Below are 26,315 nucleotides of genomic sequence, written 5' to 3' on the forward strand. Positions count from 1 at the left end.
TTCGAATCCGATGCAAATCTGGAATTTCGGAATGCCATATCCGGAGGATGATGAAGAGCACTGCCAACACTGCCTTGACGAGTTTACGTGTATACAATGTACAAGAAGCCATACTATCATGTCAAGCCCAGGGTGTAGAGCTAGGCTGTGTCAACGTTGACGAGTGGGTCCTTGCCGCCGTCGTCCATGTCCAGAAACCAAATGCCAGGGCCAAGACTCCACGACGTGGGGGGCGCGCCCGGTGCGAAGCGTAGTTTGCTGAGGTCAATGCGCCGAAGCAAGTTTGTTTCGGTAGCTTGCACAAAGATACAACGCCGAACGTGGTCGCGGACGACGACCCATTCGGTGGCAAACTCAGGGGACACGAGCGGCTGCACGACAGTGTTGAGGAGATGGAGCGCGCGGGCGACGCCGTTCTGGGCGCTGTCGGGCGAAGTAAAGCTCGTGTCGACGCCGAATACGTCCGTGTTGGCCTGAGCATTGAGGGTCGCGAGCCGCGCAAATCGATCGGTCGATGAGTATAATGTGCCACCGGAAGTCGTCGAGAGTCGTATCAAGTGCTCCGGGAGCGACGGCGCATTCGTGAGCACACCAAGTGAGTTCCGAAAGAGGCGCGTCTTTCCATCAAGAAACTCGATGGCGAGTGACTCGCCGAGCGCATCGTGCACCGCAATGTGCATGGGCAGACGACGAAGTGGACCCAAGCCTGCACGCTGAGCAAGGGGGATATGCATCAGGTCTAAAGCCACGGGCTGGATGGTGTCGAAGCCAGCTACTACGTCGTCAACCGAGGCGAAATTGCCTATCACACAATGGTCAGGACAAGTTGACCAATTTCAGAGTGGAGTGGAGTGGACCCAAAATGTAGCTGCATAGGTTGCCAATGGCCGGTCGAAGGTCGTTCGCATCCACCTCGGGGTAGACTGTTTCCTCCATGAACAGCCAGGCCGCCGACAAGCCTACAACGGTCAATGCTTGGACCGATCAACATCAATTGCACCTTTGGTGTTGAGGCCATCGGCTGCAAACGGAAGGCTACGCACGTTGAACGAGACGAAGCCGATGGAATTGCGCCACTGGAACCCACCAGCCTCGACAAAGCGCGTGCCAATGGGTACTGTTTCAATGGACGTCTGCAGGTCCATGTTGAAGTCCATGCTTCGCGCCGAGATGACGTTGGTCGTCGAGTTGAGGAGAAAGTCGCTGCATGCACCGCCGGCGCCCGCGAGAAGCACCACGAGAAGCGCGGGCAGCTGCATTTTACGTGTGGCGAGTCGCGGCTACTTTGCTTTGATTGGTTGGCAACCAACCAATCATCGACGGTGTTTGCAATCCACGCTCGTCCTCACTCCCTCGAACCCAAGGAAACACTCGGAGGAAATGAGTTTCCATGGACCTCCAAGCTTCCCAGTGGAGGGTTCGGAGAATGACACTGTGTCCTCACCCTCACCCAGCCGTTCGATTTTCAGTTGTACGCCTTAGTTTAGAGGCGTCTCGCTCAGCTGTCTCGCTCACGGCACAGGTGTGGCACGGTTCGATTCTGGGGTGCGAGAACCTGACAGACAGCATACTCAGCAACAAATCAGAGGGAAGAAGCGCCAATGGATTGCAGTCGGGCGACCGCGTCAAGGCATTGATCGAGCCGGCCCATCACTAATTGTTGTGCGATCACCCTCATACTATATTCTATATCACACCAAAAGAAACAACAGCAATGTCGCAGAGTTCGAAAGATTCACTGGCGCGATGCACGAGATATGCGTCCACGCCGAGGTGCATGTGCACGCTGGGCCTGGTCTCGAGGAGGGCGGACGCGTTGAGCTCCAGGTCGAGCGGCTCACGACCTTCGCTCACGTGCTACGAGACAAGGGCCTCGACACGGAGCTTCTGCGCGGCAAGGACCACGTCGACGACGCCACCGACTGCCACGAGCAGGTCTACCTCCTCCTTCTCGGGATCTCCAAGGTAGCACAGGAAGAGAAGATTCTCTCGACGCTCTCGGAGGCGCACCAGTATGTGCGCACACTGCCCGGCTCGGCGCGGACGCAGCAGATCATCATGGCCTTGCTCCGCGAAGCTTCCGTTGAGGACAACTTGTACCTTGGCCAGGACGGACTCACACTTGCATTCCACGCAAACGAGAAACTCTTCCCACAGCTCCAGGAACACGTTCAGGTACACACAACGCTCTGTAAATAGGTGCTCACGACCCTCCAGGTCTCGCTGCTGCCCTTGCACAACGATGTGCTGCGCCACGACATCCTCGCCAAGTGGCATGCAGCGCCGGCCTTGGCGCTCCCGCTCCGCGATATCCACTCGTACTTTGGACCTGCGCTCTCGATGTACTTTGTGTGGCTCGGTACGTTGCCTGTGAACGACCGAGCTCAAGACAAGGGTAGATTTTTACACGCAATTTCTCGTGGTGCCCAGTCTCTGTGGCGTTGCTCTCTTCCTCATGGAGACTGCTGCGATCGACACAACGCTGTACATCCTCCCGTTCTCGATCGTGCTCTCGATCAGCACGTCGATTTTTGTCGACTCATGGACGCGCCAGCAGCGTCAGACGGAGTACCAATGGCAGTACTCGCCAGTTGAGGACACGTACAGCGAGCCTCGGTACGCACTTGTCGAAGTAGCTACATTTTCTGATATCTTCACAGGCCCGCGTTTGTTGGCGAGTGGATTCGAGATCCGGTGACGCACGAGCTCGTCTTTGACACACCGCATTGGAAGCGTGCGCCGACCGAGAGCTATTGCGAATCTCATGTGCGCGCTCCTGTAGGCACCGTGGTTCGCGCCTGCGTGACCTTACCGCTGGTCTTGCTCATGTGTCTTGGTGTCCTCCTCTACGTCCTCGGCCTCGAGTGGTTTGCGGACCACAACAAGCACTGGTTTCCCATGTGCTATGACCAGATCGACGAGAACGACGCCGCCTACTGCGCGATGGTCATCCAGGGCCCAAGCGTTCTGAACGCGGTGCTCATCGAGGTGATGGACCTTTTGTACCTCAAGCTCGCCAAGTGGCTCACACGACTCGAGAACTACCGAACGGTATCCTATGTCTCCCACGCCTGTCACTCACGCGCTTCAGGTCGAGGAGCACGAGAACCAGCTCATTCTCAAGCGCATGCCGTTCCACTTGATCAACTGCAACGCGTCGCTCTTGTACCTCGCCTTCATCGCGCAAGACCTCACGCGACTGCGGCGCCGGCTGTGGATTCTCATGGTCGGCATGCAGTGCCTCGACAACGTCAAGGAAGTTGCCATGCCTGCGCTCATGCTGTGGTTTCAAGGCGGTCTGACCGCCAACGCCCACGTCGTGCTACACACAACCACGGACGACAAGGTGGCGCACATCCTGCGCCAGAAGCATCAAACGCCGTACAAGGACACGTTTTCCGATTTCAAGGAATGCTCTTTTTGATGGTCGCTTGCTTCTCACCTTGTTTGCGCAGGAAATGATGCTGCAGTACGGCTATGTCACGCTGTATGCCCCCGTGTTTCCACTGGCACCGCTCTTCGCGTACCTCAACAACCTCATCGAAGCGCGGTCGGACTTTTTCAAGCTCATCAACAGTTATGGCCTTCAGCGGCCGTACGCCAAGCACACCCATGGCATTGGTATTTGGTCGCGCGTTCTGTACGTCATCTCGGTCGTCGCTGTCCTCGTCAACTGCGGCCTCTTGGGCATCTACCAGATTGAGGTGCTTGCACCCGATATGTCGGACGTCCACCGCGTGTGCCTCATCTTTGTACGTGTTATCTGTACGTTCAAAAGTTGATAATGGCGTAGGGCTTGGAGCATGTTATTCTGCTCGTCAAGGTGTGCTTGGACTGGTCCAACCCCGACGTACCAACGTGGACCGCCTTGGACGAGCGGCGGCGATTCCTCAACACGCAAGCCTCCACGAAGCAGCATTTGCTCAAGAAGGCTGCGTAGTAGATGCATCGAGACTCTTTGAAGCAAGGTTTAATGTGCAATCGGTCGCCTTGCGCGCACCGTTTTGCTGCTCTCGCATGAATTTTCTTTCGTGACTTGTTGCCGGTGCTTGTGCCACGCCTTCTGGATCACGAGGGCTGAGTTGAACTCGAGCGTCAGGTCAAAGCGCTGGAGTGAGGCTAAAGCTAGCTGCACCGAGTGGAGTTCGTGAAAGTGGCGCAGCGCATGGGCAGCGAGCGCCGTCTGCAGGTGCTTTTCAATCATCGCCGACTCAAAGTTGGTGGCGCCATTGGGCATAGTTCGGTGACAAAGCGCGTAGAAGATGTCGAGGTAAAACATGTCTCTGGCTGCGTTGCGTCGGACGTCCAAGCTGCGAACGAACTGCACGACGTTGATATGCCGGTCCTGTGCCTATCAAGCTGCAGTGTGGCACGTCGATTTGAGGTACGTACGTGGCCAGGCAAGCCGAGCGGCGGTGGCAACATGCGCAACAGTGCTGCAAGCTTGTACGACGGAAGGAAGAGCGATCCTTGGTGCGCAAGCTCGCCCCACGCAGCCGCAAATGCATCGAGGTGATCGTTCGTCGGTTGGTCTTCGAGCTCCGTGTCGCAGCCAGCCATGAATTCGTTGAAGCTCTCGAGCACGACCGCAATAAGAATGTTGAGCACGACGTAGTTGCCCAAAATCAAGAGCGAGAAAATGTACACGCGGCCGATTTGCGGGTAGAGCGGCAGCATGTCGCCCAAGTAGCAATCCCACCTGTCGCCCTAGAGAACGCCGTATGAAAAGCAGAGCATAGCAGTATTCGAACCGTCACGACAACGAAGAGCACCAACATGGCGCTGCTGAGCGATTCAAAGTTGCGGCCGGGTCGGAGGCACTCGCCCTCAACGATCTCTCCGAAGAGGTTCATGCCCAGAATGGCGTAGACAAAAATGACAAGCACGAGGAGCGACCCGACGTTCAAGAGCGACGGTAAGCACGTCTCAAGCGTGTGCAAAAGTGAGAGCAGCCCGCGCGAGTTCTAGAGACGGGTCAGTATATATGCTCTGGATAGAAACAGAACGACCTTGAGTAAGCGGTAGGCGCGCACGACGCGAAGCATGCGAAGCACGCCAACGTCGATGAACGAGTCCGAGACAGAGACGCAGAGCACGACGAGGTCAAGCCAATGGGCCCGAGTGCGGATGTAGCCGCGCACTCCAAGTGCCATCACCTTGACGCTCGCTTCGAGGAGGAAGAACGCCGTGAACGCCCACTGCAGATTGTCGTACGTTGCTTGGTACGATGGCAACGATGGGAAATGGTCAGTTGCCATGAGCACCACGTTGAGTCCGACGGCCGATATCGTGACGACTAGCAGAATGTCAGCAACACAAACAAGAGGCAGCAACGCCCACCCTCAAAGATCCAGTGTTGAATGCAAGCAAACGCTGCATACCGAAAGCTCTTTCGGGCGTGTGGGTTGCTCGGTACGTAGTGCGGCCGCTTCGTAAACAGTTGACGTTGAATGCTGACCTACAGTGCGTTATCTTAGCTAATAACTTCGGCAAAGCGGTCGCACCCAACGTTTCTGCTCCTCGGTGAGGAAGATCGTACCCTCGGACGCGGCTTTGATCTGGTCAAACTTGTAGACGATAACACCGAGGAAGAGCCCCATCATGAAGAAGCCACAGACGACGACAAAGACGAGGAAGAAAAGCGCGTACGATGGCGTATTGTCGTGGACGAGCGGAAGTCCCGCAAAGCCCATCGATGGCGCGTCGATGACATCGTGCATGGCGGTCGACCAGCCTTGCAACGTCGTGAGCTGCAGCAAGTACACAATCGCGCTGCCGACCGTGTCGTAGTTGTTCAATGGCGTCACCCAAGCCCGCTGGATGTCAGGATCGCTAAGGCAGGCATTCACGCCCTTTGTATAGCGCTAAACGAAGAGGTCAGGTTCAAGCGACGTTACTTGACGTACATCGAGCGGATCGACGCTGTCGCAGTAGGCGAGCTTGCCTGCAAAGAGCTCGACGGCCACGAGCGCAAAGATGCAGACAAACACGACGACGACGCCGAGGATGTGCACGACGCACGGTAGCGTCTTTAGAATGGCCGACAAGACGATCTTGATGCCGTCGTTATGATGCGCGATGCGCAGCGGCCGAAGCGCTCGGAAAGCCCGAAGCGGCTTGGCTGCGCTGAAGCCTTTCGTGACGCTGTGCGTCGCGCCGACATTCGTGGAAGCGCACAACGACACGCTAAGCGTCACGAGTGCAAAGGCCGTGACAGCGCAATCCAGAACATTCCAGCCGTCACGCAAGTAGGCGCGCGGACCCGTAAACCAAAGTCCTTGCGCAATCACCCGCAGCAAAATCTCAACTGTAAAGAGGAGCGTGCAAGCCGCGTCGCCCTACACCGATGCATGCTACGATCTCTGGGCGCTCGAAGAGGCATCTTACCCAGAAAAACAAGGCTGAGTACACGTCGCCGCCGCTTGCACTGCCTTCCATCGCTGCAAGAACACACGACAGAAGGATGCTCAAGAGCACGATGATGCCAAACGCTCGGTGCAGCGTGAGCCAAGCAATGCGCGCTCGGAACGAACTCGTGGTGGGAAAGCAGCCGAGGGCGTTCCCGTTCATTAGCGCGCGGTGACGCTCTTGGCGCGACTCAGTGGTTCGTTTCGCTCGGCGCTCGTGTGCTGTCTTGGCTCGCTGTATCGACGGGTGCAACGGCTGCAGACCATAGCGCGGGTGCAGCGAAAAAACACTGTCGTCGTTCCCAAACGGACCTTGGACCGCGGAAACGAGCTCGTGCATGACGGTGCAGACGTCGACTTCGACGTCGGTAAGGCTGAGCCCCTTGGCAGTGTACCGGCCGCGAGAAGCTGCGTGGGGCCGAAGGCGCTCGATTGTCACGAGTCGGCTGCCTATGGCCTCAGCGTCGAGAACGTCGCTTGCGTACCCATGCTTCAACAAGAAATCCACAACGTCCGAGCCGAGGACGCAGGCAAAATACCACTTGTGCTCTATGCAGATGTCGCGAACGTCCATTTGGAAGAACAAAATGTCGGCGACCTCGTGGAGGCGCATCGTCGTTGGGTCTGCGCAGCGGCTGCCCCGTCGGACGGCTGAAAGGACCGCTTCGGCGTCCATGACGCTGGAACGAGAACTGCCGCTGGCTGAGAGCTCACGAGCAACGACGGGCGACGGTGGCTGCCAGCGCTGCAAAAACCAGGACCAGAGTGCGGTCAGAAAGCCAAACTCGGCGTTGGCCAGCGTCTCAAAGTACGACCGGTGGTGGGCGTTTTCGTCCGAGTCGAAGTTTTGAAGCAGAATCGAGAGAAAGACGTTGAGCGAGATGTAAAAGCCAGCGACGAAGGCCGATATGACAAAGAGGACGCCATTGTATGTGCTCGAGTCCATGCAACTGTAGAGCACGCTGGTCCACTCGTCGCCCGTGAATATCTGAAAGACGGTCAACAGCGCCTTCCAAAGCGTCTGAAACGACGGCAGCGAGTGGCCAAAGAGGTTCATGCCAATGAGCGCAAAGACGTAGAGCACGAGGCCGAGCAAGATGGCGTAGTAGCAAAGGCCGCGAAAGCTCGTGAGCATCGTCTCCAAAAGCATGCGGAAGGACAGCAACTGCTTCCCGAGGGCAAAGACGCGCGCGACGCGGACAATGCGGAAGCCGCGAGCGACGCTATCTGGCATCGAGGCGACGCTTGAGAAGCACAGGTGCAGCATCCTAAGGCATGCGTCACAGATGTGCCCACACGAGTTCAGAAGTGGTACCCAATGACCGTGACAATGCCGTCGAGGAGATTGTACGTATCAGCGGCGTAGCCAGCGAGACTTAGTCCGTTGATTTTGACGAGCATTTCGAGGCAAAAGATGCACGCGAGGACGTCAGTCGTTCTACTGAGCGCCAGCATCCACACGACATCATTCGTATCCGACATCGTAGTGTTGTTGATTTGAATAACGCGGGGGTCGGCGATCAGTGGCGAGACATCGTCGTTCGGGTTGCGCACAAGGAGCACACCCACGTTCACAAATAGTGCCACGTTGATCACCAGCGCGAAGGCGCGGTGGTGCATCACCGCGAGGGCCACTCTCTTTATCGTACCATCGGCCTTGGACGCAGCCGCCTTCGGCGCGCTTGCGGCGCCTGCGGGCAGGTGCACCCCTGCACCGTGAAACCCCATGCGCCTCAGTACCCGTTTGAAACCATCGACATTCACCATGCCTACGAAATGCAATGGTCGATATATGCATCAGAAGCGCGGACCTTGAAGCGTGTCGTCCTCGGCTCGAAAGAGCTCCAGGAGGTTTGTCCCATGCACCTCGCACGCGTGGCACTCGAGGAGCACTTTTTGTTCGAGGAGCTCCATTTGCCGCGACGGAGCGTCCGCAAAGCGAATGAATTCGGCCAAGTCGACATGGCCGCTGTTGTCCAAGTCCAAGTACGCGTGGAGCGCTACGACTGTCGCGTAGTCTACAGCAATGCCGATGCGCGCTTCGATTGCCTGCACCGCTCGCATTTGCACGCGTCTCATCGCTGGAATGTCTACCTGAAAGCCGCTCTGAAGCTCCGCGAGGCTCAAACGACCGTTCTGGTCCTTGTCGAAAAATCGAAAGAGCGAGTGGGTGTGCAAGCCCGCGACCTTGGCGCGCTGGAGGAAGCGTCGCAGCGTGTTCATCGTCTCGTTGACATGACTGGATCCACACGCTTTCGTTACTCAATGGAGACAACACGCGTGGCGCACCTCGACTGCGAAAAGAACGTGGCAAACGCCATGTAGTTGACGTGACCGTTCTCATCTTGAAAGCGCGAGAGCAAAAGGTGGAGCTCCATGTGCGACAGCGTCGTTGCCGGCAGCGCCGTGGGGAAGCGAATGACGTCCATCACCGATGGGGCCCGACGCGTCTGCTTTGCAGCGAGCGATTTCTTTTTGAGTTTGAGCTACGCTCGTGAGTGAGAAATGCGAATCTCGTATGTGCGCACCTGAGCCGTCACGAGTGCTCGCTGAATGTGCTTGAGTTTGCGGGCGTACGCGTCGTGGATGACAGCGATGACGAGGTTGACGACAAAGTAGCTCCCCACCGGAATCAACAGCACAAAATAGAGTGCCGCAATGCCCGACTAGTCGAAAGGTTGTTGAGCGATCGTTCGTACACATTACCGCAACGCACCTTGGCTTCCACGAGAGCGAAGAGCGTCTGCCCCCAGTTGGAGAACGAGACGACCTCAATCACGGTCAATAGCGCGAGCCCAAAGTGGTCGAACGAGGTGTAGCCGTCGTTGAGGTCCTTGTAGAGCGTCGTCGTATTCAAGGCATACACCGAGCACGCTCCATTGCCAGGACACGGACGCGCGCCGCAGCGCGGGCCACTGCCGTCCACATACTCGTTGTCGCATTGCTGGTGAAGTGCGCCTCGGAAGAGATTGATGCCTGCGATTGCAAAGATGGCGAGCACAACGAGCATGAGGTGACCAACATGCACCAGAAGCTGCATGGCCTCAAAGAGCGACTGGACGAGCGTCTGGAGGCCGCGCGAGAACGTGATCCCGCGAAGCACCTTGAGAATGCGCAAGAGGCGGAAGAGTCCGAGGTTGGGCACCTGCGACGCACTCTGCGTCGCCAAGAGTATCGTGAGCCAGCCCAGGAGCACGAGGAGCAGGTCCACAATGTTCCAGCGACTTTGAAGGTACGACTGAGGTCCGTCGAGCACGCCGACCGCGAGCATCTTGACACAGACCTCGAGCGTAAACACCGCGTTGAAGCCGACGTCGAGCCAGGCAAGCACCTACCAAGACGAAAGCATTGTCGCTATGCGTAGCCACCATAAGAGCGCACCGTGGTGAGGGTCGATGATGACGCGTCCGCGGTCATCGACGACGACGTGTCGACGCCCAGCACAATCGTGTTGAGTACGATTGCCACGAGAATACAGCGGTGAAAGGCCTCGGAGAAGTAGAGCTCGATGCAGAGCCGCCGAAGCCGCGATTTTTTGGACAACCCGGCGACCGTGGCTGGGAGCCGGAGCGCAATGGACGTGTGCTTGGCGCCATCTTCGCTCGTATCGCCTTCGCCGTGGTGGTGGGTGAGGGCCGAGATGTTGTCGGTTGTCGCCCTCGCCGGCGCTACGACCGCGACCTTGGGCCGTGCAGTGATCGAAGCCATGGCGCCCGCCCGCGACGGTTCCATCGTATCTTTTTGTTTGGTCGTTATCGATTATCCCACTCGTTGTATCTTTGACGTTTACCGTGTCCTCCAAGCGAGCTAAACTCCACTCAAACTCAACGCTGGCATGCCACATATGACGAGTGCTATATTGGTTTAAAACACCGTGATGAGCACAAAGCAGCTGTAGACCATGGCCGTCGGGTATGCGATGAGGAAGCGCTGGTCGTGCATGTGCAGCGCCTTCTCGAAGAAGCGCGTCGCTGTCTGCGTGCTCCACGCAACGCTGAGGAACGCGAGCGCGAGGCCAATGTAGTTGAGGCTCCTACATATTGAGGCACGTTAGATCGCTCACTCATATGCACTCTGCGACCGACTTGACGGAGACGACAATGTTGACGGCTGCAAGCAGGATGATCGGCAGCAAGCAGTAGCCAAGCACGGAGCAGACACGGTAAATATCGATCGTGCGCGTCGGTGACAGGAGGTTCATGATCGCCCACATAAAGACCCAGCCAAAGACGCCAAAGCCGTAGATGTACCCGAAATGGATCTTCCCGCTCTACCGATCGCATGAGCCACGATCGAACCTGTCTAGGAGCGACGTACCAGCAGCAAGCACGTGCCAAAGACAAAGCAAAACACGAGCGGGCCCGCGAGGTCCGTGTCGTCGAGGATATGCTCCGTGATCTCTTTGGTCGGCAACAGCACTGACTGCGTCTTCATCCAGATATGCCCAAAGTTGACGCCAAGCTCTACAGGCAACAAAACAACGATCACGCCGGGGAACACAGAGCGCAGCTCACAACCTTCAAGGAGCGGTGGCTCGTTCTCGTAGTCTTCGTCGTCGCGGCTGCCATACCGGCCCGAAGGCGGCGGCCCGTCACCCATGCGGCCCATCGAGCCAGTCAAGTCGCTCGTCGGCGCGCTATCGCCACCCGTGAACCAAGGGGCATTTCCCCCTTGGTTTTGCGGCGGCGGCTGGTGGTACGTGGGTTGGTTGTACGCGGGCTGCTGCGGGTAGCCCGGCTGGCTGTAGTCTTGGTTGTACTGCTGGCCGTAGCCACCTTGCTGGCCGTAGCTGCCTTGCTGCTCGTAGCTGCCTTGGTTGCTGTTGCCGTACTGGGACTGGCTGTTATCGTACTGGGACTGGCTGTTGCCGTAGCCGTACTGAGGCTGGCCAAAGCCAGGTTGCTGCGTGTGCATCGCGTCGGCGTCTCCGGCGATTCGGAGCCCCCTCTTATCCGGATGTCCGCATACCATGCAAGGCTATCCGGACGACTTTTGCGGACGCTGACGTGGCGTTGCGATGGATTAACGCTCGTCAGCTTGGGCGCAGTTCATAAGGCTGCAGTATGCACTAGGTCTATTCATTGCTACCTCACCTTCGCCACGCACCGCTGGGGGACGCAGGACGGACTGAACAAACTCTTTCAACCTCTTCAGTGAAGCCACCTCTAAGAGAGCAGGGCAAGTTGATCTTGGCGTCACGAGCACCAACATTAGTAGCCCAAGTTCAGAGTCCGACGGTCTGCTGTCGGCCCGATTGCCTTCCTCGCCGCATTGCACGCGGTGCTACACTGTCAGTGGTGCAGTGTCTCTGCCGCACGCATGCAGGTTCATTGCCCTTGGTTGCAGGGTTAATCACACAAATGCGTGCGGTAGGTTTCCGCGATGCGAGGCGTGTGCTAACGTCCATCGCAGCAGTCTGCAACGACGTCGTTACGCAGCATTAGGCATAGCCTCGTCGCGCGCGGGACCTCTGCGGCATGCGTGCTCCGCAGGCGCACTCGTGCGCGTGCCTGGCCCGGCCGCGCTCCTTCCGTGACTACCTCGTAGCTCACTGCATGCGATGGGTCATCGCATTTCGAGCTCTCATCGCCATTGTCAACACCTCGAAGTCGAGCGACGCCATGCATAGAGCGCTTGCAGCAATTGGCTCTTGCTGACACCGTTGTAGGATCGCGCTCGGTGCGTCATCGTACAAATAGCTTCTCTGTGACGGCAGATGTCCCAGTGCACAGCGGCGCGACTTGAAGTCCGAGAGCGACCTGCACTCCTCTGGCTACTCGCGTGGACGACACCAGCAATTGTTATAACACAAAGACCATGATGTTAAGACCAAGCTCAGATTCGACTCGATGGAAGAAGCCTCGAAGAAAAAGAAAGTAGACGCCGCGGAAACTCATACCAAGCAGACAGTATGGGAATACGAATAAGAAACAGTGCAATAGGTCGGCGTGGGAGGATGCAACTGCGCGGCGCAAGCATCTGTCGGGGTGTATATATATCAACCGTTGCCGCGACCGGACCACAAGAAGGCGTGAAAGATATGTATGGTGTTATAACAGCCGTTTTGCGTGCAAACGTGCCAGACGCGGGAGGAAACCCGGGACCATAACACTTGAAGGTGCCAACTGCATGGGTGATGAAGAGCCTTCACGTCATATCACGTTGAAGAAGCTTCAAACGGTGCTTCTTGCTTTGCGAAGAAGGAGAACAAGGCTAGTGAGTTTCTCCCGCGTAGACAGGAGCTCTAACTACATCACAAGCCGAATACGACGTGGTCGCCCGCATTCGTCACCCGTCATCACTTGCGTACCGGTACACGACCCAAGTGAAAACCCTTTAAGTCGTTTGAGTAAACAGGCTCGGAAGGACGGCTGTGCGACCAGACGCAAGTCTCTCGAACTTGACGCGAGAAGCCTCGGTTCTTTGAATTTTGTTTTACGCCGCCATGTCCACGTCGACAATGGGTCTCTTCTTTTGCGGGGGCGAAACATTGGAGCAACCATGACGCTCCTCTGCTTGCTGCTATTACACGGGGCACTAATACACACGCCGCAGACATACAGAGACCAAGTCATCTCGTGTGTCTCGCGCGTATAAATTTCGGGCTCCGATTTTCTGGTGCGAAAATCCTGTCGGAATTAATTATGCACCGTCCCACTCTGGCCAGCGTTGAAGTTGGCGCCAGCAGCTTGGGCCGTAACGACGCGCCAAGGTCCATTTTCATTTTTCCTTTGCCAACGCAAGATGGTCATCTACTACACCAAGCACAACAACACGGTCATGGAGAAGCTCGGCTTCCGCTCCAAGACCTTCGCCATGGACGTCAACGCCGCGAAAGGCTCGTTCACGTGCATGAACACCAACACGACGTTCGCGATCGACGCCATCGTGGACGCGCAGTGGACCAACGACAAGCACCTGACGCTGCGCGTGCAGCACCACGGCTCCGTCATCAAGCAGCAGCTCATCTTTGAGAACCACGCCGACCTGCACATGTTCCTCTCCGAGCTCGGCGTCCACGACGCGGCGCAAAAGCGAGTCAGCGACCGAGGCTCCTTTTCCAACGCGACCTTGCCACCGACGCAAAAGCCCTTCCGCCGCAGCATTTAGACACTAATCTACCTCGTATTTATCCTCTCAAATATATATTTCTTGGCGCTAGTCCACGTCAGGCAGCGTTGCATTGACCTTAGCCTTCGGTGCCAATTCCCTTCAGGGCGAAAACGCAACACGTGCTACGTGATGTCCACGTACCCCTGTTACAAGCGGAGCGTCTACGAGCCGGGGGAATCTTGAGGACTTGCGCGTGGTCAAGCGTACGTACTACGTGTCGTGCCGAGAGTTGCTCCAACTCAAGTGGCGTCCGCCTCGATCCGCCAGCATCCCTTTTTGGATCAGAGGTATCGGTTTGGTCGATGAGAAGGATGCATCTGACTCCTTGATGGAGCATGGAGCAAGACGCAAAGCCATGCGCGTTCTGTCTGTCGTGGGACGTCACGGGATACCTACACCGAGCGTGTTTCGTGTAATATCACACTCGACGTATCGATCGCACACATACACCATACAGGCGCAGGAGCTGCCAATGCCTGCGCATCTATTAGTGGGTATGGCGCGTCGGCGTTGCGTGCCGCGACACCGAATATCAAGGTACCGGATAGATATCCATATCTAGCCCACGCTATCTAGCCCACGCTATGCTCGACCCGTGCCACGCCGCGGCGTCGACGGATCAGAGCACGCGACAGCCCCGCAAGACACTGAAATTCATGAAGTGCAATTTTCGCGATCTTTGGCCTCGAGACCCAGCCAATCACTGCATCGCACATGGATTTTACGTGGTCATGATTGGTGGCCGAGATTGCGATTGGCATGCTGCGCTGCTTTGTGGTCGCGGCGATGGGCGTGACGACGTCGGCGTCGATGGCCGACCGCTTCTATGGCTTCCGTTACGAGGTACTCTGTCGGATACGAAGGGGCGTGACCCCTTATTGAGCCCAGATTCCCGGCAGCGGCGAGGATACGATTGCGCTTGTCACGGCTCAGGCACAGCAGCACGCGTGCTTTGGCTGGGTGCAGCCAACGCCACAGGTATGACGCGTACACGACTTGTGCCTCGCTGAATGGAAAGGCGTAGGCCGCGGTCGTGGGCGAAGTGCGGTGCAGTGCAACCCATGGCCCACGCGTGCACGCCTGGATGGAGGCGACGTGGCACGACGTGCGCGTCCGCGTCTATCCCTCGACAAAGATCCGCTTCCACTTCAGCTACTTCCGCCGGCTCGAGACGACGCGCGATACGTGCTTTGTGTCGCCGCCCCACGCATGCACTGCCGACCCTCGTCATGACGAGCTGTAGTATATACTTTATGACAAGACGTAAAACACCAAAGACTACGATATCTAGCCTGTCTCTAATCCTCCCGCGAATTGATCTCTTTGAGGCGGTCCGCGTACCGCAGCGTGTTGAGTGTGTGGTTTGAATGCTCCGAGCACGGCGACACGGTTGCGATCATGACCGTCTTGGACGTCTCGCACATAAAGCTGCGTACAAACCCTCAGAGCACCGTACAAACATTTGAAAAAACACACCTGTCGCGGAGAATTTGTGTGAGTTTGCTTTGGCGGAACGGCAGGTGCTTGGCGCCAATGTCCATGGCGCGAATGCATTCTTTTAGCGCGAGAAGACTCTTGTTGATCTCCGCGCCTTCCATGCGAGTCGACTTGCTACATCCCAAGCAAACATCAACCTCAACGAGCAAAAACATGGAGCGCACTCGTCGGTTTGAGTTTCGCACGCTCGTTCGCTGCCGGCCAAGTCGACCATCGACAGGCGCGCTTCGGCCGTGCCCAGCGGGCTACTTTGAGTGGCATTCCCAGCATACAGTGTGACACGCAAGATGGCGTGGGAACGCGAAGAGTCGTCGTGGACGCCGTTGATACTCGTGATGCGAGATGCCTCGCCCTACGCAACGACGCTTCCGTAAGTGCAATACAACGGAGGATCGAACACCGGTGCACCTTCTCGACGAGCTCCATAAGCATCGCAGCAGACGTTGTCTGCACTTCGGTGAGGCCCAAGAGCTGCACAACGCCGTCGTTGTCTTCAAGTGCTTGGACCTTCTTGCGCTGGTTGAGGAGGTCGCAGACGCCATTTTTGTAAATGTCGTAAAAGCTAACGCCGACGACGATGCGGCCTTTCGAAGACGAAGCGAGTTGCGCAAACAAGTCGCTCGCGGCTTGACGGTACACGGATTTCCTAGTGTCAAATGTCATTGAAACGCAGCCAGTTTCGATACTACATGGTATAGGTCTTGCCCGAGCCCGTTTGGCCGTATGCGAACACGGTGAGAATGCCGTTCGACTGCAGAAGCGACGGGATCCATGGACCAACCGAGTGTTTGTATATGACGTCGTTGTCGTCGGCTTCGTCAAAGACCCTAATGTATTCTTTTGAGAAATGCATGACGATCGACACCGCGCACGGACCCGTCAAAGGCGAACGCGTGGTTCTCGAGGGACTCGCTCATATCAACCTTGAATTTTGGCTCGTGGCACAACAGGGACGCGGCTTGAGTGCACGTTATCACATCGTACCCTTCAATAGGAGACACGTTAATGCAGGTGGCCCTTGATGACGCATCAAACCTTTGGCAGCGAGCTCTTTCTTGCTTAGCGGGCGCTTTCGCACAAATACACTGAGCTTACTGGTGCTCACAAGCGGACGCCGCATGGCGGGATCTACGAGATTACCCTGAGTTTCTCCGGGTCTCGGCTCGGTTCGTCGACCTCGTTTCGGCAACGTCGCTCGGTACACCTTGATGAGGCGCCGGAATTTGTACCCGGTATCGTCACCGTGCTCCTTGAGCTCTGCGTCCCTAGTTTTGTAGTGCAGTGCTCCCTCTGACGAGTGATATAATCGCGATGTGTACTTGCGGTTCTTCTCTTGCACTTGAAGCGCACGCCGCTCTTCCCGCTTGCGCTGGATCTCGGCGAGCGCACCGACGCACGACGCCTTGCCTTTGATGGGGCGTTTGGGCTGCGTCTTCTTGGGCCGCGGTGCCATTTCACCGTCCCATTTGGGCGATGGCGGCGGTGACGGTGTCCGCACCATGACGTCTGGCGTCACTGCACGCCTCTGCGCTGGCGCCGCCTCGGGCTGCATCAAACTGACGTTCCCCTGGTCAGAGTTGCTCGACATTTTCTGTACTCGGGGCGGTGCTACCCGAGGTGGGCTATGCTGCACCTACAGCCCCGTTGAAGTGGTTCCCAATCCCACATGAATGCTGCGAACCTTGCTCGGTGGGTGATGCGTGCTGCTTGGTACCTCCATGGCTGGCTCGTCTTGGTTCGTCGGCTGCATCTTGAACGAAGACTTGATGATCGGTGTGTTGCGGGGCAGGACTTCAGTCACTGCTGGCTCGGGCGCGATTGGGCTGGGCTCGTTGTTGGCTGCTGCCTTGCGCTTTGCAAAAGGATTCACGATCGCGCGGGCGCGCCACTTGTTGGTGGACCCGTTCACATCGCTGTACAGACGCGACTGCCGAAGAGGTATGTTGACGCTCGCGGCGCCGCTGGGCATGGCCTCAAAGCTCCCACTCGTTTCCTCGGGGCAAGCTTCCATAACGCGCGGTACGTGGTGCACGAAAGTCGGTAGCGTCGGACTCGGCGTCGGTGCGTCGCAGCTCACGACGGGAAGTGCCAATGGCTTTACGGGGCTCAAGCTCAGCGGACAGCTCGACGATTTTGAGATTGGCGCCGCCGTAATTGGCCACTCGGTCTCGATCGCATGTTGCTGGTTGCTGCCAAGGTCGGCGAGCGGTGCAAGCTTGGATGGCGGCTTGAGGCCCCCCGAGTTGGAGGCCCGCAGTGGGTTCGACATGCTGTGGTACACGGCTGGCTTTTGCCACGTGACGCTCTGCGTGCTGACGCCCCGGGCCTTGGCCTTCATCCAGTCGGGTATCGGCAGGAGCGGCGCTCCGTCCGCGGGCTCGAGGATGGGCATGGCAGCGATGTAAAAATACCCCCGGCAGTTGCGTCCAAAAAGTATCTTTCTCGCAACATGATTGGTGGAAATGTTGAGGCCAAGTGGCGCATCACCTGCGCGCTGTATGGTGTGGAAATGTATTTTAACCAATGGCATTGCGCGCTTCTGTTTCGCAAGCAAGATCCGTCAGTCGACGGACGAGCCCCATGCGTCGGAAAGCGGTGTACGTGGCCGCGACGCGCCAGCACGTGGGCAAGACGAGCACCTGCCTCGGACTGCTCCAGGGCCTCACCAGTCGCTTCGAGAACATTGGCTACATCAAGCCCGTCGGCCAGCAGTCTGTGCTCGTGTCCGGAAACCTCCGCGTCGACAGGGACGTTCGCGTCGCCAAAGGTACGTCGCCGCCTTGTTGACGCCTTCCGCCAACTCGATGCTAGAGGTCTTCAACCTCAAGAACTGTGACTACGCTGACATGAGCCCCGTCGTCATCCCGAGCGGCTACACACGCGAGTACCTCGACGGAAAAATCTCGCTCGAGTCGCAGCTCGAGAAGATCAGCTCGAGTTTCAACCGCATCGCCGCCCGCAACGACGTGCGTAGACTGCTCTACGGCTTGTTTTAGATCGCATTTTCTTTTGGTCGAGTAGTTTACCGTCGTGGAAGGCACGGGGCACACGGGGGTCGGCTCGATCGTCAACGTCAACAACGCCCGCGTCGCCGCCGAGCTCGGTCTGGACATGATCCTCATCGCGAACGGTGGTATTGGTTCTGCGTTCGACGACCTTGCGCTCAACCGGTGCGTCCTCTATCTTGTCACTCAGGTTATGGTTACGATGGTGGGCACCAGGGTCATGTGCAAGGAGTATGGCGTCAAGATTTGCGGTGTCATTCTCAACAAAGTCCGCGCCGACGTACCGTTTTGCGCTCGCAGTGCATTTCGACTTAGCGTTGTCTCATGCTAGAAAATGGACATGATGTGGGACTACTTCCCAAAGGCGCTCAAGCAGTGGGACGTGCCCCTCCTCGGTGTCGTGCCCGATCTCGTACGTTCATGTGCGTTTCGAAGCTCATGTTATCATTGCGTGCATGTAGCCACGCCTCGCGCAGCCATCGATGCTGGACTTTGAAGAGCTATTTGGTACCAAGCTCCTGAGCGGCTCGAACCGCCGCATGACGCAGTTCCGCAACGTCTCGCTCGTCACGTCCGGCTTGCGGCGCTTCCTCGTCAAGCTCTCGTCGCACGAGTTCAACGACACGCTCTTCGTCACGCACGCATCCCGGAACGACATCATCCTTGGGTTTCTCTCCCACAGCCAGAACTACGAGCTCAAAACTGGCCGCGAGTTTGGCGGCGGCTTGATTCTCACGGGCCGCCCGCCCGTGGACCAGCCCCAAGACTACATCATGGAGATCATTTCGCGGTCGACGTCCCCCGTGCTGTACGCGCCACTGACGACGTACCGCGCCATGGACCTCATGACGGGGTTTACAGGTACCTTGCATGATCTTCAAAATGACTATGTACATATGACACAACTAGCCAAGTTCAATGCGACGGACGTCGGCAAGGTCCTGACGTGTGCCAAGCACTACGAAAACTATGTCAAGTTTGACACTCTCCTGCAATAATATGACACGAGCAACGCTCAGCCTTGTTTTTGAAGCTACCAGCTGCACAATAGTATATCAGGTGGCAGTCGTGGCTAGGGCAGGGTTCGGGTTGTGCATCCAAGAACCACAAGAGGAGAGAGACAACAAAACGACGAGTGATTAGATGAGCGATTAAACAAACCGGCGAATGCGGGTCGTGATGGGGTCCCGGCAGTTGGGGCAGTTGACGATCTGCGTCGAGCAGAGCATGCACGTCTCGTGGCCGCAAGCAAACACCGTGTCCTTGCAGCGTTCCATGCAGATGCAGCAGAGCGACGCTTCTTCCAGGCTGCGAATGCGCTGCTTGAGCGACGTCACGGCCGCGTCGCTGACCAGCGGGATGGCCACCATCTCACACACCTTGCAAACGCCCGACGTGACACCGTGTTCACAGCTGGGTGCATTCTCGGGCGCGCGATCCAGCGACATCAGCAGCGCCCGCGCCTCCGGTGCAGCCATGTCCATCGCGGTAAGACCCGACTATGCACAGCTCCATTGAGTTCGACGGAAATCGTAAAGACTGCGTACGTTCGAGCGAAGGGTCGTGTCGGCGCCGGCGCGCAAGAGCGCGGCCAGGATCGGGAGCCGCGTGTACTTTGCAGCTTCGTGGAGTGGCGTCATGCCGTCCTACACACCACAATTTCGTTGAGCTAGGCACTACCGACGGGAAGCGCACCATGTTGGCACGGTTGACGTCAATGTCGGGATGTTCCAAGAGCAGATCAACGAGGTCGCCTTGGTTGTACCACGCAGCATACGAGAGTAGGGTCCAGTCGCGCTACAGGTCAATGATCGCTCGTTCCTGTATCATTTGGCGCCAAACGCACCGGGCCAAACTGTTCGTTGATGTTGGTGACCGAACGGCTTGTAATGCGGCGCTTGACTTCATTCCACTTGCCGTGGAGCGCACACTCGCCAACGGTTTTCCCAGGCGTTTGCAGAATGAGCGCCCGGCCTTCAGCCGACGCCATATCAATGGGGAGGAGCCCGGCCTGTCATAAATGTGTTCTTCGCTCTCGAGAACCAAGAAACACAAGAAAGTACGTTGTTGCGAAGGGCCGTGTTGGCCCCCGACCGCAGAAGCGTCGTGAGGATCGGGAGGCGGTTGTACTTGGCAGCCTCGTGCAGAGGCGTCATGCCGTCCTACGCGCGTTGAGATGAGACCGCAGCTTCGCTGGATGGACAGCGTGCCATGTTGGCTTGGTTGATGTCGATACCGCGGTAGCCAAGCAGGAGGTCGACAAGGTCGACTTGGTTGTACCACACGGTAAAGGCCAAGAGCGTCCAGTCGCGCTACACCATGGACGTTAGTGGTGCAGAGCGTGGCCCGAGCACGTACGGCGCCAAAGGGCTCGTTGATGTTGTCGATCGACTGGCTCGTGATGCGCCGCTTGACCTCGTTCCACTTGCCGTGGAGCGCGCACTCACCAACCGTGAACATGCGTCCCCGCAGCAATTCCCGCACTTGCATGCGCTTGGCGACTGCAAACGGCTTGTCTCCATTCTACACCCAACCGTGTCACGACGACGTTTTGAGACAGGTTGGGTAACGTGCCTTGTTGGTCAGCTGCGGATTCGCGCCCGCCGCGAGGAGCCCCTTGACGACGTCGAGCTGTCCTGCTTTAGCCGCCTCGTGCAACGGTGTCGAGCCGTCCTACGCATATGTCGCTCACAATGCGCTAGGATCCGCACTACCTTGTTCTTCGCGTTCATATCCGCGCCTGCACCGATAAGATCTTGGCAGACGTCGAAATGGCCGTGCTTGGCGGCCTCGTGCAGGGGCGTCGTCCGGTCCTACGTGTGCGCATGAGAAACGACGAAATGCAAAACGCATGTCCTCGTACGCGACTGCCCTTGTCGACGTCAATGTCGTTGCATCCGAGCAAGAGATGCACGATCCCATGCTGTCCGTGGCGGGCGGCGACCGCCAGCGCCGTCGTGTCCGTCTACGATGGAGCGCATGAGTCGTGTGATCGATGGTCCATGGTGTGACGTACGACGCCCGCGGTTGCGTTGACGTCGGCCACAGCATGCGCCTTCAAGCGCTCTTCCAGCTCGGGCCAGCTTTCGCGCAGCGCGAGGTCTGCCATGGAGGTTGCCATCGCTTTGCTTGTTTGCGCCGAATTGGGATTTGGACCACTGTTGGCCAATGGGAACCGCGCAATTTACAAGGCGCTGTAGGATTGGCCGTAATAAGGCCAGAGCAAACTGGCTCAAACGGTACTGCTGAGGCGTGACATGGCTGTTGGCAGAGGCCAAGGAGCACGCAAGAAGCTTCAGGCAGCTGCTGCATACGTCATCGCATTGGTTAGCTCCCTAAGTGCACAAAAGAGGACGAGTCAAATGAGAGAGTCCTGCGGGCGTCTGTCTCTAGCAACAACGTCGTTGCCGCTTCGTGCTTAGATGCGAGCTGGGTGAAGTCAAATGAGTACGTTGGGCGTACTCAGAAGCGGACCTTGAACTTGAAGATGGCGCCTCTTCCTCGCATGTGATTGGTCAAAGAATACCGCGCGTGGCGATCTTGCGGGCAAGATCGAAATTTTTTTGTAAAATAGTTTCCCTTCGCTTGTGAGTCCATTCGGATAGGACGAGTTCGTGGGTACATCTACCGACGTACACTGCTGCATTAGACGCTAGACCACCTTGGGTGCGATCATCCTGCTGGGAGTTTGGAGCCTACGCTGATGCGATGATGTGATCACCCGCTTCTAACGTACGCTGCTGATAGAAATACTGTCAATTTCGTCTTCTCCAAGATGAAGGGCTTGTGTGTTGAGAGGGAGTCCGATCAAGCAGGCTTCGAGTATGCAACCCAAGGCTTTTGTTCATAGTTCCTTGCTTGAAGATTGAAGCGAAGGTCTGCCATTGGTACCACCATATATGTCGACAAAGTCATCCAATGTGCTTGGCATTCGGTTTACATGATGGTTATACAAAGCGGCGGATGCGGACGTTGATGGGCTTCCGACACGTGGGGCAGCTCTTCATCTGCGTGGCGCACGCGCCGCAGGTTTCGTGGCCGCAGAGAAACACCGTGTCTTTGACGAGCTCTTCGCAGATGCTGCAGAGCGTCGCTTCGCGGAGTCGGTCGACCTCAGCCTCGAGAGCTGCGATATCGCATGGGCCCTTGGCGCTGCTTGCAAAGGCAAACTCGCACATGGCGCAGTTTGTGTCGTAGATGCCGTTGGCATACGTGCACTGGGGACACGCGAGGCCATCCTTGGCTGCGGCCACAGGGTGTCGGGGTAACATGCCCTCCATCGCCTCGAGAAGACGACGGCACTCGACCGTGGCCATGTCTCTCGGAGTTTCGCCCCTCTAAGTTATCCATCAATTTTCACACGTCAGCAATGCACGCACCATGGTTTTCAGTCGCGTGTTGGCACCGGCGTGCAAGAGCAAGGCCAAAATACCGACGCGGTTCTTTGCCGCCGCTTCGTGCAACGCTGTGCGCCCATCCTAAAAGCCCTGAGATCCCCCTATCCATGAGATGTCGTGTCCGTACGATGCTGGCCGCATCGAGATCGATGCCGTCGTACTCGACGAGGCGCCGCACGAGAGAGAGTTGGTCGTGGCGCGCTGCGAGGCTCAGCAGCGTGTACCGCTTCTGTATGTCCGTCAAGTAGACTGTAGTACATGTTGAAATGCAAGAAAGGACTGACCTCGTCGATGGGGGTGTTGATGTCGGTGATTGACCGCGCGTCCACGCGCCGCGCAACGTCGCTCCACAAGCCACGCTGGGCGCATTCGCCAAACGAGAGACCCGAGGCGAGCAACATGCGAAAGCGCCCGTCCATCGTCGCAAGCTGGATCGGCAACTGGCCTTCCTACACGATCCATGAGCTCCGATAAGGGCATTGGTAGTTTGACGTGCCTTGTTCTTCAGTAGCGCATTGGCCCCAGCTTCAATGAGGGCGACGAGGACGTCTTGGTGGTCGCGTTGTGCGGCTTCGTGAAGGGCTGTCATTCCGTCCTAGAGCTCAAATCGGTCCATGCACATTCCCATTAGAAGATGTACCCGGTTGGTTTTGTTGATGTCGACGCCGTCACAGCGCAAGAGATGATGCACAAACGTCCCTTGGTTCTCTCGCGCAGCATACGATAAGAGGGTCCATCGGGGCTAAATCCCCATTTACTAGTAAGTCAAGGCACAGTAGACGCAAAACCGTACGATGCCAAATACAACGTTGACGTCGGCAAGCGTATGGGTTGCAGCTCGCCGCTCGAGCTCCCACCAGTCACCGCGTAGCGCACAGTCCGTGTCGGAGGCCATCGCGGTGTGCAGGAGGTTGCGCATGGCAACGTCGATCGTCACATCGATGGGCAGACGGCCCGCCTATTCACAGCATTCTGTCATGCGTCTCACAACCGGTTCCAGGATGGCACCTTGTCCTTGACGTGCGGATTGGCGTTGGCTTTCAAGAGCCCTCGCACCATAGCGTCGCAGTCCGCTTCGGTGGCATAATGCAACGGGGTTCGGCCGTGCTGCCAGCAGCCGTTCAAACCTCCAGGATCCTGCTGACCGCGTACCTTGTCGATTGCGTTGATATTGGCGTAGCTGCGCAAGAGCGCATTGGCAATCGGCCACCGGCCGCGGCTCGCTGCCTCGTGCAGTGGCGTGCGGCCCATCTACAACACCCGTGAGCGTGCAACCCCGCAGATTACAGCATACGTCGTTGGCCTTGTCGACGTCGATGTCCACGTGGAGTAGAAGCTGCTCTAGAATGTCGGCTTGGCCGTACTGGACTGCGAACGAGAGCGCGGTGGCACGATGCTACAGTCGCCATTGCCATGGTGGGAGAGGGCGATGCAACGTGATACGTACGAGGCCCGTTGTGGCGTTGACGTCGCCGAGCGCGTGATTGCGCAGCCACGCCTCGACGCGGGGCCAGGCTTCGCTCTCGGCGAGGGCTGCGATTGTCGCTGGCGGCATCGTCATGTTCTGCGAAGTATGCAAAGCACTCCGACTTGATTCTGCGCACATGATAGTTTTGCCTCGTTTGTCCCAAGTAGGAATGCATGTTTATCCCAAGCCAGAGCAAGAATGATGCTCGCCGTGCAACACGATTGCTGCTGTTGATTGTAAGCTTAGGCGACTGCAGCAAGCGGGTGATCATGGTGCTCACACGCAAACTGCAGTTTGTGCATACAGAGTTGTTCATCTTCTTTCTCACTTGATTGTCAAAGCCAGAAAGATTGCTGCAACATTCGATGCTGTGATTGGATCAAATCCACGAAGAGCAGCGCACCTATTGGTCTGCGCTTGGATTTTCGATCTTGCAGCATGGACGAAGTGGCCTTTCCAGCCATCGACCGGGCGAAGCGCAGATTCCTCAAGCGTACGGCGCCGCTTCGATTCAACAGACGACACCATAGCGGCGCCGGCCCGAGTGACAGCAGCGAACCGAATGACAGCGACGCTGGTGCGCTCTTGCGCTCCCTCTACGAGGCACTCGACGCCGATCTCGCGGGCCGATATGCGCTACCCGTCATTGACGTGCCGGCACTTGACGCTAGCTACGCGGAGCTGCTTGTACTTCTCGACGCACCCATCGCACTGCCTGAGCTTGAGTCGTGTGTCGTCGCAGCGCCATCTCCGAGTGCAGTTCGACCTCCTCCACCTCCATGCAGTGAGGTAGGTACCAACACGGAGAACATGATTTTACGATCAGCAACGACACAAACACCGTCGCCAGCGCAGTGCGCAGCGCGAATCCAGCGGCGATTCCGACGCTATCTCGCTTCGGCGTTGTTTCGCGGCGGTCGCGCCCAGTGGCAACGATATGTCCAGTTCCAGCGCCGGCCACGCAGCCCCGCCTTCACGCCACGTGGTCTCTGGAGTGCGTGGCAGCGCTACGTCGCTGAGCGAAGACAGTGGCAAGGACGCGCCTCTGAAAGCGTCGTTGAGTCGAGAGATGACGTTTTAGCCCGGCGCGCCGCCATCAAGGCGCTGGACGGCGTCTACGGCATGGCTAAAGCCCACGACAGTCGCCAGCGCCAACGACGCACGTTCAGCGCGTGGGTGCGATGGATCGCCATACGACCGTGCGATCGGAACTAGCAGTCGCGTCTTGCATTGCAGCGGTGGACCCAAATGCTGGATACATCATCGTCGCAGCCCTTAGTGTCTAGCCTTGCACCTTGGTCGGACGACTATTTCCATCGAGCGTCGACTAAGTTAAAAAGTTTAAATATGATGCGTCGGTCACGCTGCCGACGCGAGGTGCGTCTCGAGGGCGGCCGAGTCGAAGCTAATGCGGTCGTCGTTCAAGGACGACACGCTGCCATCGTCGTCCTCAGAGAGACCGATCGAGAGCTCGCTTTCTTGGCCGTACGAGCTGCCGCTGTGCCACTGGGACCAAGACGACTGAGCGCTCAAGCGAGTCATTTCATGTTCTGCGCGCATCGGCTGCTGCGCGTATGCGGCGTGCGGTTTGGGCTCCAAAAGCGTCGGCACGGACCAGCTCGTTGTCCACGGATTCGGGTACGTCGTGCGGTAGGGCGCGCCGTGTCGATTGGTCTCGTCGTCGGCCGCGGCGTCCCCGGGGCGGTAGTGGAACGCAGACCAGCGCGAGAGGACCTTGGACGGAATGCCGTCGCGGGAGAGCATGATGACGTCTGCGTCGTCATCATCGTCGCCCCCGCCGTAGGTGCTGAGCTGATCAAAGTTGGTTTCGCGGCCCTCGCTGAGCATGCTGAGCTTGGTCTTGTGGATGCTCACGGGCGGCTCCACGGAGCTGTAGGCGCTCGTCACGATCTGCTCGCAGGGCGTGAGCACCTCGAGGAGCACGACGCTGCTCATGCCATCGCCGATGCTCGACCGGTCGTCATCGTCGTTGGGGTCCGTGGGCGCCATCGGGCGCTCGTTGGGTTTGTCGGCCGCATGCCGCCGCATGTAGATCATGCCCAAGACCAGTAGCACGAGGACAAGGTTGGCCAAGATGACGAGGCTGTAGACCATGACGTTGTCGCTGGTGGCGCGGACGGGCGCGACGATCGGCGTGTCGTTCCATGCGGCAGACCCGGACGATAGGCTCATGGCCAAGCCGAATTGGCATCTGCGGCGTTTTGTTTCTGGCATCATTCTGTGGCCGGCGCCGGAGACCAAGACGAGGCTCGGCAGAAAGGCAGTTCCGCTTAGCACTGGCTTCAACTTGCCAAGAAGAGGATATCGCTTTGTCACAGCCCCATCGCAACGTGGTTATACATTTCTGGAGATGGCAACAGGTGCACTTGGCTGTATGTCGGCTACAGCTGAAGGTACGATGCGAAGG

At 57.7% G+C, this 26,315-nt stretch overlaps 12 protein-coding genes across 13 annotated transcripts; 5 read left to right on the forward strand and 7 right to left on the reverse strand.

The window, feature by feature from the left end:
* Positions 1-63: 63 nt before the first annotated feature.
* Positions 64-1,277, reverse strand: SDRG_04026 (hypothetical protein). Its single transcript, XM_008609676.1, has 3 exons — positions 1,001-1,277; positions 858-959; positions 64-802 (listed from the first exon to the last, which is right to left on the reverse strand). Exons 1-3 carry the CDS (start codon positions 1,257-1,259, stop codon positions 141-143), a joined length of 1,023 nt encoding a protein of 340 aa, XP_008607898.1. The 5' UTR covers positions 1,260-1,277; the 3' UTR covers positions 64-140.
* A 455-nt stretch (positions 1,278-1,732) lies between these two features.
* SDRG_04027 (hypothetical protein) lies at positions 1,733-4,039 on the forward strand. The gene is made up of 7 exons (XM_008609677.1): positions 1,733-2,175; positions 2,218-2,359; positions 2,400-2,616; positions 2,661-2,734; positions 2,783-3,051; positions 3,092-3,752; positions 3,794-4,039. Exons 1-6 carry the CDS (start codon positions 1,747-1,749, stop codon positions 3,422-3,424), a joined length of 1,464 nt encoding a protein of 487 aa, XP_008607899.1. The 5' UTR covers positions 1,733-1,746; the 3' UTR covers positions 3,425-3,752; positions 3,794-4,039.
* SDRG_04028 (hypothetical protein) lies at positions 3,940-10,115 on the reverse strand (the record flags this gene model as incomplete). The annotated part of the gene is made up of 15 exons (XM_008609678.1): positions 3,940-4,345; positions 4,393-4,707; positions 4,752-4,964; positions 5,010-5,296; positions 5,341-5,458; positions 5,505-5,864; positions 5,907-6,338; positions 6,388-7,675; positions 7,723-8,176; positions 8,219-8,456; positions 8,502-8,646; positions 8,697-8,893; positions 8,936-9,073; positions 9,124-9,738; positions 9,789-10,115. 15 exons carry the CDS (start codon positions 10,113-10,115, stop codon positions 3,971-3,973), a joined length of 5,502 nt encoding a protein of 1,833 aa, XP_008607900.1. The 3' UTR covers positions 3,940-3,970.
* Positions 10,116-10,238: 123 nt separating this feature from the next.
* On the reverse strand, positions 10,239-11,352 carry SDRG_04029 (hypothetical protein). The gene is made up of 4 exons (XM_008609679.1): positions 10,925-11,352; positions 10,725-10,870; positions 10,493-10,677; positions 10,239-10,440 (listed from the first exon to the last, which is right to left on the reverse strand). The coding sequence occupies exons 1-4, from the start codon at positions 11,319-11,321 to the stop codon at positions 10,272-10,274; spliced, it is 897 nt and encodes a 298-aa protein (XP_008607901.1). The 5' UTR covers positions 11,322-11,352; the 3' UTR covers positions 10,239-10,271.
* Positions 11,353-13,070: 1,718 nt separating this feature from the next.
* On the forward strand, positions 13,071-13,596 carry SDRG_04030 (hypothetical protein). Its single transcript, XM_008609680.1, has one exon. The coding sequence runs from the start codon at positions 13,152-13,154 to the stop codon at positions 13,515-13,517; it is 366 nt and encodes a 121-aa protein (XP_008607902.1). The 5' UTR covers positions 13,071-13,151; the 3' UTR covers positions 13,518-13,596.
* A 683-nt stretch (positions 13,597-14,279) lies between these two features.
* On the forward strand, positions 14,280-14,763 carry SDRG_04031 (hypothetical protein; the record flags this gene model as incomplete). The annotated part of the gene is made up of 3 exons (XM_008609681.1): positions 14,280-14,363; positions 14,409-14,498; positions 14,545-14,763. 3 exons carry the CDS (start codon positions 14,280-14,282, stop codon positions 14,761-14,763), a joined length of 393 nt encoding a protein of 130 aa, XP_008607903.1.
* Positions 14,764-14,818: 55 nt separating this feature from the next.
* On the reverse strand, positions 14,819-17,409 carry SDRG_04032 (hypothetical protein; the record flags this gene model as incomplete). The annotated part of the gene is made up of 10 exons (XM_008609682.1): positions 14,819-14,948; positions 14,997-15,131; positions 15,182-15,369; positions 15,426-15,663; positions 15,707-15,844; positions 15,894-16,002; positions 16,053-16,145; positions 16,194-16,282; positions 16,337-16,650; positions 16,699-17,409. The coding sequence occupies 10 exons, from the start codon at positions 17,407-17,409 to the stop codon at positions 14,819-14,821; spliced, it is 2,145 nt and encodes a 714-aa protein (XP_008607904.1).
* Positions 17,410-17,549: 140 nt separating this feature from the next.
* On the forward strand, positions 17,550-19,061 carry SDRG_04033 (hypothetical protein). The gene is made up of 7 exons (XM_008609683.1): positions 17,550-17,784; positions 17,829-17,983; positions 18,039-18,187; positions 18,239-18,302; positions 18,354-18,434; positions 18,484-18,883; positions 18,932-19,061. Exons 1-7 carry the CDS (start codon positions 17,598-17,600, stop codon positions 19,018-19,020), a joined length of 1,125 nt encoding a protein of 374 aa, XP_008607905.1. The 5' UTR covers positions 17,550-17,597; the 3' UTR covers positions 19,021-19,061.
* A 77-nt stretch (positions 19,062-19,138) lies between these two features.
* Positions 19,139-21,497, reverse strand: SDRG_04034. 2 transcript variants are annotated; one of them, XM_008609685.1, is made up of 12 exons: positions 21,266-21,497; positions 21,039-21,216; positions 20,886-20,987; positions 20,737-20,835; positions 20,597-20,695; positions 20,381-20,545; positions 20,233-20,334; positions 20,086-20,184; positions 19,869-20,033; positions 19,718-19,819; positions 19,570-19,668; positions 19,139-19,521 (listed from the first exon to the last, which is right to left on the reverse strand). In XM_008609685.1, the coding sequence occupies exons 2-12, from the start codon at positions 21,141-21,143 to the stop codon at positions 19,174-19,176; spliced, it is 1,485 nt and encodes a 494-aa protein (XP_008607907.1). In that variant the 5' UTR covers positions 21,144-21,216; positions 21,266-21,497; the 3' UTR covers positions 19,139-19,173. The 2 variants fall into 2 exon arrangements, with proteins under 2 accessions (XP_008607907.1, XP_008607906.1); XM_008609684.1 differs by having other exon boundaries at positions 21,039-21,497.
* Positions 21,498-21,918: 421 nt separating this feature from the next.
* On the reverse strand, positions 21,919-24,055 carry SDRG_04035 (hypothetical protein). The gene is made up of 11 exons (XM_008609686.1): positions 23,867-24,055; positions 23,714-23,815; positions 23,572-23,670; positions 23,428-23,526; positions 23,213-23,377; positions 23,060-23,161; positions 22,916-23,014; positions 22,704-22,868; positions 22,547-22,648; positions 22,402-22,500; positions 21,919-22,359 (listed from the first exon to the last, which is right to left on the reverse strand). The coding sequence occupies exons 1-11, from the start codon at positions 24,023-24,025 to the stop codon at positions 21,970-21,972; spliced, it is 1,581 nt and encodes a 526-aa protein (XP_008607908.1). The 5' UTR covers positions 24,026-24,055; the 3' UTR covers positions 21,919-21,969.
* Positions 24,056-24,325: 270 nt separating this feature from the next.
* On the forward strand, positions 24,326-25,102 carry SDRG_04036 (hypothetical protein; the record flags this gene model as incomplete). The annotated part of the gene is made up of 2 exons (XM_008609687.1): positions 24,326-24,641; positions 24,681-25,102. The coding sequence occupies 2 exons, from the start codon at positions 24,326-24,328 to the stop codon at positions 25,100-25,102; spliced, it is 738 nt and encodes a 245-aa protein (XP_008607909.1).
* A 68-nt stretch (positions 25,103-25,170) lies between these two features.
* On the reverse strand, positions 25,171-26,283 carry SDRG_04037 (hypothetical protein). Its single transcript, XM_008609688.1, has one exon. It carries the CDS (start codon positions 26,123-26,125, stop codon positions 25,247-25,249), a length of 879 nt encoding a protein of 292 aa, XP_008607910.1. The 5' UTR covers positions 26,126-26,283; the 3' UTR covers positions 25,171-25,246.
* Between the last annotated feature and the right edge of the window lie 32 nt (positions 26,284-26,315).

This window comes from Saprolegnia diclina (assembly GCF_000281045.1).
Source record: "Saprolegnia diclina VS20 unplaced genomic scaffold supercont1.10, whole genome shotgun sequence".
NCBI classification, from domain to species: Eukaryota; Oomycota; class Saprolegniomycetes; order Saprolegniales; family Saprolegniaceae; genus Saprolegnia; species Saprolegnia diclina.